The sequence below is a fragment of the Suncus etruscus genome, chromosome 7, assembly GCF_024139225.1.
Source record: "Suncus etruscus isolate mSunEtr1 chromosome 7, mSunEtr1.pri.cur, whole genome shotgun sequence".
NCBI lineage: Eukaryota > Metazoa > Chordata > Mammalia > Eulipotyphla > Soricidae > Suncus > Suncus etruscus.
In genome coordinates, this window is record NC_064854.1 from 41,614,547 (window position 1) to 41,626,759 (window position 12,213).

The window sequence follows — 12,213 nt, forward strand, 5'->3', positions numbered from 1 at the left end:
GAGGCTAATATCTAAGATATACCGGTAAGTATACATACATACATACATATATACATACATACATACATACATACATACATACATACATACAGATTCTGACAGAACTCAACAAGAAAAAAATAATCTAACCCTATCAAAAAATGGGGAGAAGAAATAAACATTTCCTCAAATAAGAAATACAGGTGGGGGCTGGAGTGGTGGCGCAGTGGTGTTTGCTTAGCACATGGCTGACCTAGGATAGACTGTGGTTTGATTCCCAGAGGTCCCATATGGTCCCTCAAGCCAGTGGCAATTTATGGCCAAAAGGCACATGAAAAAATGCTTATCACTAATTATTACTAATCACCAGGGAGATGCAAATCTAAACAGCTATGAGGTACACGCCTCAGAGATTGGCATACTTTACAAAGAACAAGAACAATCAGTGCTGGCAGGGATGTGGAGAGTAAGAAACTATCATTTAGAGGCCAGAGATAGCATGGAGATAAGGCGTTTGCCTTGCATGCAGGTAAGTGGTTTAAATCCAGACATCCCATATGGTCCCCCTGAGCCTGCCAGGAGTGATTTCTGAGCATAGAGCCAGGAGTAACCCCTGAGTGCTGCTGGGTATGACCCAAAAACCATAAAAGAAAAAAAAAAAAAAGAAACTATCATTCACTGCTGGTGGGAATGCCATCTAGTCCAGCCTTTCTGAAAAACAGTATGGATTGGGCCTGGAGAGATAGCACAGCGGTGTTTGCCTTGCAAGCAGCCAATCCAGGACCAAAGGTGGCTGGTTCGAATCCCGGTGTCCCATATGGTCCCCCGTGCCTGCCAGGAGCTATTTCTGAGCAGACAGCCAGGAGTAACCCCTGAACATCGCCGGATGTGGCCCAAAAACAAAAACAAAAACAAAAAAAAAAAGAATAAAAGATAGTAAAAGGGGGCCGGGCGGTGGCACTAAAGGTAAGGTGCCTGCCTTGCCTGCGCTAGCCTTGGACGGACCGCGGTTCGATCCCCCGGTGTCCCATATGGTCCCCCAAGCCAGGAGCAACTTCTGAGTGCATAGCCAGGAGTAACCCCTGAGCGTTACTGGGTGTGGCCCAAAAACCAAAAAAAAAAAAAAAAAAAGACAGTAAAAGACAGTATGGTTGGGGCCAGTGTGGTGGCACTAGAGGTAAGGTGTCTGCCTTGCCAGTGCTAGCCTAGGACAGACAGCAGTTCCAACCACCTGCGTCCCATGTGGTCCCCCAAGGCAGGAGCGACTTGAACGCATAGCCAGGAGTAACCCCTGAGCATTACCAGGTGTGGCCCAAAAAAAAACAAAAAACAAAAAACAAAAAAAAAACAGTATGGTAATAGTGGAGACAATGGAGATGTGGTCCATAGGATCAACCCAGATAAGAGAAACAACTAGGGGCCGGGTAGGTGGCGCTGGAGGTAAGGTGTCTGCCTTGCAAGCGCTAGCCAAGGAAGGACCGCGGTTCAATCCCCCGGCGTCCCATATGGTCCCCCCATGCCAGGGGTGATTTCTGAGCACATAGCCAGGAGTAACCCCTGAGCGTCAAACGGGTGTGGCCCAAAAACCAAAAAAAAAAAAAAAAAAAAAAAAAAATGGGGCCGGGCGGTGGCGCTGGAGGTAAGGTGTCTTCCTTGCCTGCGCTAGCCTTGGACGGACCACAGTTCGATCCCCCGGCGTCCCATATGGTCCCCCAAGAAGCCAGGAGCAACTTCTGAGCGCATAGCCAGGAGTAACCCCTGAGTGTCACAGGGTGTGGCCCAAAAACCAAAAAAAAAAAAAAAAAAAAAAGAGAAACAACTGCACTAACAACTACCATGACCATGATAGTGAGAGAAATAGAATACCTGTTCTGAAGACAGGCAGGGGTTAGGGGAGTGGGGAAAGGGAACATCGGTGCAGAAAAGTTACAATGATGAATGGTGGTATTCATTCATTGACTGAAACCCAACTATAAACATTTTTGGGCCACACCCGGTAACGCTCAGGGGTTACTCCTGGCTATGCGCTCAGAAGTCGCTCCTGCCATGGGGGACCATACGGGATGCCGGGGGATGGAACCGAGCTCTGTCCTAGGCTAGTGCTGGCAAGGCAGACACCTTACCTGTAGCGCCACTGCGCTGGCCCCAAGATCCAATTATAAACATTTTTGTAACCACAATGCTTAAATAAATTATCAGAGGGGCTGGAGAGATAGCATGGAGGTAGGGCATTTGCCTTGCATGCAGAGGGACAGTGGTTTGAATCCCGGCATTCCATATGGTCCCCCGAGCCTGCCAGGTGTGATTTCTGAGTAATCCCTGAGCACTGCTGGGTGTGACCCAAAAACCAAAAAAAAAAAAAAAAGCCACAAAATGGGTGTAGGTGCAACTAGGGCAGAGAAGGACAGACTCTGGACAAGAACTAAGTGCTGAAAGTAGGTAAAGTGTTATGCAAGATATCCTTTCAGTAGTAGTACTGCAAACCACAGTGCCTAAAAGGAAGAAAAAGGGGGATTAAAGTATCTGCCATAGAGACAGACTAGAAGGTGGGGGACTATAAGGAAACAGACAGAGCCAGGAGTAACCCCTGAGCGCCGCGGGGTGTGGCCCAAAAACCAAAAAAAAAAAAAAAGAAAAGAAAAAAAAAGAAATCGCTCCTGGCAGGCTTGGGGACCATATGGGATGCCGGGATTCGAACCACCGTCCTGCATGAAAGGCAAACGCCTTACCTCCATGGTATCTCTCCGGCTCCCGGAACAACTTTTTAACTCTGTATCTCATGGTGGCTCCATTAAAATATTATTAAATACATTTCCCAGAAAAGTCTGAAAAATAGGAGACCCTTGCATCACCTGGCCTGATCACTGAGTGCCGGAGACCCCAGAGCACAAAGCCAGTAGTAGTACCTAAGCACAGCTGTGTGGCTCCATACATCTCCCCCTAAAAATAAAGAGAGAACAGCAAAAAGCTACATGGAATTTTTCGCCCCTCATATTCAAAGCACTCAGTTCACACCAAACAGTAGTATACAAATCTCATTCACGAGCATACCGTTCCCTTGATGCTTCATCAGGAATACCCAGGCAGATTTCTCGGTCGAACCTTCCAGCACGTCTCAAGGCAGGGTCTAAGGAGTCTGGTCGATTAGTAGCTCCAATGACTAGCACCCGAGCTGTAGCACCCATGTTATTCAGATCTAAAGAGATGGATGCAGGAAAACTAAAATACACTGAGGACAAAATTACTTGCACAAATCAAATTTAAATGGTCAAGAGATTTTTTTGTTTTATTTTTTGGGGGCCACACCTGGTGTATATGCTTAGGGGTTACTCCTGGCTATGAGCTCAGTAAACGCTGCTAGCTTGGGGGACTATATGGGATGCCAGGGATCGAACTGAGGTCTGTCCTGGGTCAGCTGTGTGCAAGGCAAATGCCCTACCACTGCACTATTGCTCCAGTCCTAGTTAAGAGATTTTTGAGAGCATTATGATGGTAATATAGAAGTTACTTAAGTATATAAACAACAGTCATCAAATGTTTAGTGTTTGATGAAGATAAATACAAACTTTGTCCTCAAGCAGTTCAAAATCTATTGAGAAATCGAGAAGACCAATTTTGAGAAGTACAATACTGGGCTTAACAAATAATACCATAATACCATGGGAGATCTTGGAAATTCTGATAGGAATATGAAAAAATTCACAAAGGTAATGAAGTCAGTGTTAGATCCCAAAACAGGATGAACAGGATCTTCATGAGCAGAAACAGATTGATGATACTTGACAGGAAAATATGGTCTAATGCTGGCATCCATGCACAGATAAGCAATTAGGAAAGTAGTCTTGGTGATAGCTGATTAAATCTGAAAGTACACTGTGGCATTAATTCAAGATCAGCGACTCAAAAGCACAAGGCTTTTTGCCTTGCACGCTGCCAATCCATGTTCAATAACTGGTATCCCATATAGTTCCCTGAGCCTGCAAGGAGCAATTTCTGAGTACGGATCCAGGAGTAACCCCTGAGCACTGCCGGGTGTGGCCCAAAAACAAACAAACATATAGTCTATAACTGTCATTCAATTTTTAGTATTTAACCTAGAAAAATATAACCACACCCGAAAGAGTACATTTGAGGATATTCTCCACTGTGTTGTAAAATAAGAACTAAAAAAAAAAAAAAAAAACCTCAAATTTTCTGTGAAAAAATGCTTACAAACCATATAATAAATCTATCCTAAAACTACTGTGTAGCAGCTAAAAAAAAAAAAAGTTCATTCCAATGACATTTCCAAAGACTTATTAAGATTCATATTTATACAAGTCATAGAAGTGTGTATTATTCAAGTAAAACAATGTTATGGCATATACATACACAGTGCAAAAAACCTAAAATAAATCCCAAAAACCTAACTGACATCCTTTCTCCTCCCTTTTTGGGTTTGAGGCCACACACAGCAGTGCTCAGAGACACTACTCATGGCTCAATGCTTGAGGGCTCTCTCCTGGTAATGCATTGGGAACCCAGGGCAAGTCAGTCATCAAACCCAATTCCAGTCTGTTGAGCTATCTCTCTGGCCCTACAGAAAGTCTAATATTTAATGAGTCTTTTGTTGTTGTTGTTGTTGTTGTTGTTGTTGTTATTTTTGGGCCACATCCAGTGACACTGGGTATGCGCTCAGAAATCGCTCCTGGCTTGGGGGACCATATGGGACACCAGGGGATCGAACGGTGGTCCATCTTAGGTTAGCACATACAAAGCAGATGCCCTACCACTTGTGCCATTGCTCCGGCCCAGTGAGTCTTAATCTATCTGCATATTTTATATCTCCATGTTACTTCCATTATCGCCTATTATCTTAAAATGAATTCACTTTTTTTTTTTTTTTTTTTTTTTTGGTTTTTGGGCCACACCCGGCGATGCTCAGGGGTTACTCCTGGCTGTCTGCTCAGAAATAGCTCCTGGCAGGCACGGGGGACCATATGGGACACTGGGATTCGAACCAACCACCTTTGGTCCTGGATCGGCTGCTTGCAAGGCAAACACCACTGTGCTATCTCTCCAGGCCCGTGAATTCACTATTTTAAACTGACCATCCATGCAGGTTAGAAGCTGGGCTACGATTCTTCGTTCCATATCTTTTGAAGCAACTTCTCTTTTGGGGGTAATAGCATCAATTTCATCAATAAAAAAGATGCAGGGTGCATTGGACTGAAAAGAAAAACAAAGAGACCATTGTAAATACATTCCCTATACTGCCACATATTAAATCCACAGTTGTCCTTTGTTAGTTGCAGTTCCAAGATCAAGGGTTCCAGTTACTCAGTGAACCATGACCTGAAAATATTATGTATACTAAGATTTTTAGAGACAGAGATAGCACATTTATGTAATGCATTGCTATCAGTCTATCATATTATTAGTAATTGCTAGTCTTTTACCATGTTTAACTCATAAAACAAACTTGACTACTGTATTACATGTCCAAGAAAACACATGGTCTATGGAACTCATCAGCAGTTCCCCACATCCATCCTGATCTTAGTATTCATCCTCCATGGGTAAAGGGAAACTACTGTGATACATTAAAAAACACAACAAAGGGGGCCGGGCGGTGGCGCTAGAGGTAAGGTGCCTGCCTTGCCTGCGCTAGCCTTGGACAGACCGCAGTTCAATCCCCTGGCGTCCCATATGGTCTCCCAAGCCAGGAGAGAGCAGGAGCTACTTCTGAGCGCATAGCCAGGAGTAAACCCTGAGCGTCACTGGGTGTGGCCCAAAAACAAAAAACAAAAAACACAACAAGGGGGCTGGAGAGACAGCATGGAGGTAGGGCGTTTGCCTTTCATGCAGAAGGACAGTGGTTCGAATCTCAGCATCCCATATGGTCCCCTGAGCCTGCCAGGAGCAATTTCTGAGCGCAGAGCCAGGAGTAACCCCTGAGCACTGCCAGGTGTGACCCAAAAACCAAAAACCAAAAAAAAAATAAATAAATAAAAACACACACAACAAGGGGGCCGGAGAGATAGCACAGTGGTAAGGCATTTGCCTTAGATGCAGAAGGATGATGATTCGAATCCCGGCAACCCATATGGTCCCCCGAGCCTGCCAGGTGTAACCCCTGAGCATTGCCGAGTGTGACCCAAAAACAAATAAACAAAAAAACACAAACAACAGGAAGCCGAAGTGATAGTACAGAAAACAGGATATTTGCCTTGTATGTTGCCAACCCAGATTCAATCCCCGGCATCCTATATGGTCCTAAGAGCACTATCAGGAGTAACTTCTAAATGTATAATGAGGAATAACCCAAAAGCCAAAACAAAACAAGACAACAAAAGGAGCTGAAGTGGTCGCAGAGTGGGTAGGGCGTTTGCCTTGCATGCCACCTACCTGGGTTGTATCCTTCATCCATCTAGCCCCCTGAGCCCACCAGGAGTGATTCCTATGCACAGAGACTGCAGGAACCCTTGAGCACTGCTGGGTATGGCCCCAAAGCAAAACAAAACAAACAAAAACCCTGGAAGAATAACCTTAATGGAATCAGCTCTACAATGGATCCTTCAGGTTTTTAACTGATTCCAAGAAGCTTTCAGATACTTGGAACTAGAGTGATAGTACAACAAGGTGTGTCTTGCATGTGGCCAATCAAGTTTGCTCCCCAGCATCCCAGAGGGTCCCCCGAGCCTGCAGGAGTAATCCCTGAGCAGGAGTAAACCCTGAGCCTGCCAGGTGAGGTCCAAAAAAGAAAACGAATAAAAACAGAAATAAGATGCTTAGAACAGTAATATCCAGTAACATAGCCTTTTTATCTATCCATTTTATGGTAACAAATCTACTGATGGGGCCGGAGCAGTGGCACAAGTGGTAGGATGCTTGCCTTGCACATGCTAACCTAGGATGGACTTCGGTTCAATCCCCCGGTGTCTCATAAGGTCCCCCAAGCCAGGAGTGATTTCTGAGCACATAGCCAGGAGTAACCCCTGAGCATCACTGGGTGTGGCCCAAAAACCAAAAACCACCCCCCTCCAAAAAAAAAAAAAACCCAATCTACTGAAAAGCTCACATATTTACACTGCCACAAAAATAAGTGCTTAATAGCTTTAAACCAGAATACCTGTATTTTCTATATTATGAGTGCTTCAACTTCAAAAAAATGTCCAAATTTCTCCCTAAAATATGCTCTAAGAGATTTTTTTTGTTTTGTTACCACTCAAATACTCTCAAATACAATTATTTTACTTCATGTAAGTATATAAATGAGAGAATACTCTCAATATCCCATGATACCTATTTATTAATACAACGTAAGTAAAGAAACAAGAGCTGGTGATGGTATTTCTCATCTGAGATAAGATTAATGAACTTGAAGCATTTATCTGAAATCTAAGTTTTTGGTTTTGGTTTTTACTTGGGGTAAGATATGGGGGCGGAGGAGGGAGCTTGGGTCACACCCAGCCGTGCCCAGGGGTTGTCCAGGGTTACTCCTGGCTCTGCACTCAGGAATTAAGTCCTGTCTGGCTCAAGTGACCATATAGGATCAAACCCGGTCAGCTGCATATAAGTATCAGCTGTACTCTCTCTCTAGCCCCTGAGTTTCTTTTTTTTTTTTTTTTTTTTTGGTTTTTTGGGTCACACCCAGCAGTTCTCGGGGGTTACTCCTGGCTGTCTGCTCAGAAATAGCTCCTGGCAGGCACGAGGGACCATATTGGACACCGGGATTCGAACCAACCACCTTAGGTTCTGGATCGGCTGCTTGCAAGGCAAACACCGCTGTGCTATCTCTCCGGGCCCACCCCTGAGTTTCTGAGTCGAATTCAGACATTTCATCATTATACTGAAGGTAAGTATTAATTGGACACAAATGTCATCACCCACATCACTTCTTACTTCTTAAAACACCTGAATTTTAATAGCATGAATTACAAATAGGATGAATTCAAATTCATAACTTCTTTAGAAACACATTTTGTTTTCACAGCGTTAAACATCCAAACGGAGAACAGTTTATTCTGGCATTCTTATATCTGAATTGCTATTAAGTGTGATGACCTAAGTGGCAAAATTTTTCACACTGCTCGGATAAATCTAGGTTGAGCAAAGTCAAAGTGACAGACAGTATCACATGTGATCTGCTTTCAACCCAGATTATGACAGCCCTCAACCTCTCACCGACCGGGCTTATGTCTGATTTCAGAGGAAACATTCTCTTCTGTCTATGCCCACAGCCACCACGTGTAACAAATGTTTACAAAACAATGGTCAGTTGATTAAAATACAAACATTAGCAGAACAGTCTTCAATATAACTGTTAGTACCTCCCACTGACAGTCGTGTTAGTGGCTGACTCACCACAGCTTGCTCAAACAATTCCCTCAGCTTCTGTTCCGACTCTCCAGATACACCGGATACAATCTCCGTAGCAGCGACTTTCAAAATCGGCAGCTCAAGTTCCTACACACAAATACGTGAAAAGAATAACCAAAATGAGAATGTATGAGGGAAATGGAAAGCCTGTCTATCTAGAGTACAGGCGGAGGTCGAGTGGGGAGGAGGGAGATTTGGGACATTGGTGATGGGAATGTTGCACTAGTGATGGGTGGTGTTCTTTACATGACTGAAACCCAAACACAATCATGTATGTAATCAAGGTGTTTAAATAAAATAAAAAAAGAAAAGAAAAGAAAAGAATAACCAAACTTTCAAATTCTAATTTCTCTACTTTTTTCTTAATTTAATCCCTCTTTCAGGCTGTATTTTGAAAGGGGAAAAAAAAAAAAAAAAACAGGAAAAAATTGTATTTTCGCAATAACTATTTTCTGAGAAACTTGATCTATCTTATATTGATCCTATAAAAAACATGACAAACTTTTGTACCTTTGGGGCCAGAGTGATAGCACAGAGGTTTAGGCATTTGCCTTGCACTCTGGCATCCCTTATGGTCTCCAAGCCTGGCAGGAGTAATTTCTAAGTGCAGAGCCAGGAGTAACCCCTGAGCACTGCTGGGTTGTTGCCCCTCCAAAAAAAATTGTATCTTTTTCCACACACATTATCATCATCGTCATCAGTTTGGTTTGGGGACCACATCCAGCAGTACTCAGCAGTCACTTACAGCTCCACTCAGAAATTACTCCTGGGGCTGGAGAGATAGCATGGAGGTAGGGCATTTGCCTTGCAAATCCCAGCATGGTCCCCCAGGCCAGCCAGGAGCGATTTCTGAGCGTAGAACCAGGAATAACCCGAGTGCTGCCAGGTGTGACCCAAAAACCCAAATTTAATCCCCCAGACTACATAGTTCCCTAGTATCTCTAGGAGCAACCCCTGAACCACTGAGTCAGAACTAGATCGCAGCACCAATGGGTGTGTGGCCCCAAAGCCAAAGTAAGTTTCTTTTTTTTTGTTTTTTTTTTGGGTCACACCCGGCCGCGCTCAGGGGTTACTCCTGGCTCTATGCTCAGAAGTCGCTCCAGGCAGGCTCGGGGGACCATAGGATGCCGGGATTCGAACCACCATCCTTCAGCATGCAAGGCAAATGCCCTGCCTCCATGCTATCTTTTCAGCCCCTAGGTTTGCTACCAAACAACTTTTATTTGTGCACTGTGATTGACAACACTGTTGAGTTTCAGGTATACAATGTTCCAAAACCAAATGTGGCACTGGTATCATCATTTCTCACCAATATCTCAGGGTCTCCTGCCACCCATATCCCTCCCAATCACCTGGCAAACTCAGTTCTATAGAAAAACTCTCAGGTTCTGTTGCCAATGGCCATTTTTATTCTCTTAAAATAAATATATTTTATATATCCTACATATGAGAGGATTCATGTGTGATGACAGGAATTGAACCTTGGTCAGTTTCTTACAAAGAAACGCTATAAGGGGGCCCAGAGAGCATGGATGTAAGGCATTTGCCTTGCATGCAGAAGGACGGTGGTTCAAATCCCAGCATCCCATATGGTCCCCCGTAACTGCCAAGGGTGATTTCTGAGCGTAGAGCCAGGAGTAACCCCTGAGCACTTCTGGGTGTGACCCAAAAACAAAACAAACAAATATAAAAAAAAGAATCTCAAATACTAGCAAAACTTAAAAGAACTAATACTCAATGTATTCTCCTGAGGATATGTCAAATCTAGTTCAAGTTAACTAAAGAGAGAAACACACATGCACACACGTGAAAAGCAAAAGTCAACCAGTGCTAAGCAAAGCTCACCCCTGCAATTGCATGTGCAAGCAACGTCTTCCCACAGCCTGGCGGTCCATGCAGGAGAACTCCACGAGGGGGCACAACGCCCAGGTGGTGGTACACTTCCGGGTGACGCATGTGAATGAGCATCTTGCATACTTCCTAGAAGAAAATGAGGATAGATGTCATCCACAGCCCAGCAAAGAAGGTATACAGAATGGAACACTAGTCTTGGGAGCCACAAAACCCAGTGGAGGTCCTAGAGGCCACCTAATGCCAGTCCTGGGGCCTAGTGACCTTTGCAATAATTCCAAAGATTTCATCTCCTTAGCTTTACCAGGTTCTAATGCCTGGCAGGTACTATATATAAATTAGCATGGCGACTAGAAAGAGAACAGAAACCGGATAATAAACAGTATCCACTATTAACCTTAAAATGATATTAAGAGGGCCTGGAGAGAGCACAGTGACGTTTGCCTTGCAAGCAGCCGATCCAGGACCTAAGGTGGTTGGTTTGAATCCCGGTGTCCCATATGGTCCCCCGTGCCTGCCAGGAGCTATTTCTGAGCAGAGAGCCAGGAGTAACCCCTGAGCAACGCTGGGTGTGGCCCAAAACCAAAAAAAAAAAAAAAAAGATATTAAAAAGAAAAAAATTGGATCAGAGAAGGGAGGGAGTTTTGCTTTGCAATGCAGCCAACCTAAGTCCTATCCCATATGGTCCTCTAAGTCCCACTAGGAGTGATGATCCCTGAGTGCAGAGCCAGGAGTAAGTTTTAACCACAGATGAATGGGTCCCCAAAAATCAAAAACAAAATGATTATTGCTTAATGGGCTAGAAAGAGAGAGCACAATGGGCTAAAGCACAGGCATTACAAGCAAGAGGTCAAGATTCAATCCTAGGCATGACATGATGCCCCAAGAACGGCCAGAAGTAACCCCAAAGCATAGACAGGAGAGGCCTCTGAGCATTACTGGGTGTGACCCATCCATCAAGAAATAAATAAAACATGTGGCACAAGCCAAGCCGTAAAGTGTCTGCCTTGTGCACGCTAGCCTAGGACAGACAGCGGTTCGATCCCCCGGTGTCCCATATGGTCCCCCGAGCCAGGAACAATTTCTGAGCGCATAGCCAGGAGTAACCCCTGAGAATCACTGGGTGTGGCAGAAAAAACAAAAACAAACAAATAAATAAAGCAAACCAAATCCAGGGGCTGGAGTGATAGTACAGCGGTAGGGTGTTGCTTTCCAATCAAATGATCTGTGATGAACCCAGGTTCGATTCCCAGCATCCGATATGGTCCCCCAAGCCTGTCAGGGGCGATTTCTGAGTGCAGAGCCAGGAGTAACCCAAGTGCCACCGGGTGTGGCTCAAAAAAAAAAAAAAAAAAAAAAAACAAATACAAAAATAAAAAATTTTACTTAAAGCCAAGGAGCTCCAAAGACTGTAAACCACATGCTAGAAGATTGATGCTGGCACGCAGGTCCCTGCACATGAATGGGGTGACTGCCGTTGGTGACAACAGCAGCACTGGGCTTAGACACTGAAACCACTGCTCAAAGCTAAGCTGAGGTTGGCTACTGCCAAGAGTGATCTCAGGCGCTCTGGGAACTGCTTGGAAGGACCTTCTAAGTAATACTGTGTATAAAGGCCAGGACATAGCTCAAGAGTAAAGCAGTTGCCTGGCATGTGCAAGACCATGAGCTTGATCCCCAAGCTCACAGGGGCCCTGCCCTTGAGCATTAGCAGCTGGAGCAATGCTGGCCCATGCCAAGCTGAGCTCTGCCATAACAGCTCCTGAGCCTTGAATCCGGCCAGATTTCTTTATTAAAAGAAAATGGAGGGCCCGGAGAGATAGCATAGCGGTGTTTGCCTTGCAAGCAGCCGATCCAGGACCAACGGTGGTTGGTTCGAATCCCGGTGTCCCATATGGTCCCCCGTGCCTGCCAGGAGCTATTTCTGAGCAGACAGCCAGGAGTAACCCCTGAGCAATGCCAGGTGTGGCCCAAAAACAACAACAACAACAAAAAAAAAAAAAAAAAAAAAAGAAAATGGAG

At 44.6% G+C, this 12,213-nt stretch overlaps 1 protein-coding gene across 1 annotated transcript in view; it reads right to left on the reverse strand.

Moving 5' to 3' along the window:
* Positions 1-12,213, reverse strand: part of NVL (nuclear VCP like) — a 99,681-nt gene that overhangs the window by 69,665 nt on the left and 17,803 nt on the right. Inside the window, exons 9-12 of the mRNA XM_049776439.1 lie at positions 10,186-10,320; positions 8,326-8,427; positions 5,070-5,187; positions 3,031-3,175 (exon numbers count right to left, since the gene is read on the reverse strand). Of these exons, the coding sequence (XP_049632396.1) occupies positions 3,031-3,175; positions 5,070-5,187; positions 8,326-8,427; positions 10,186-10,320 (500 nt within the window). The remainder of the gene's footprint in view (positions 1-3,030; positions 3,176-5,069; positions 5,188-8,325; positions 8,428-10,185; positions 10,321-12,213) is intronic.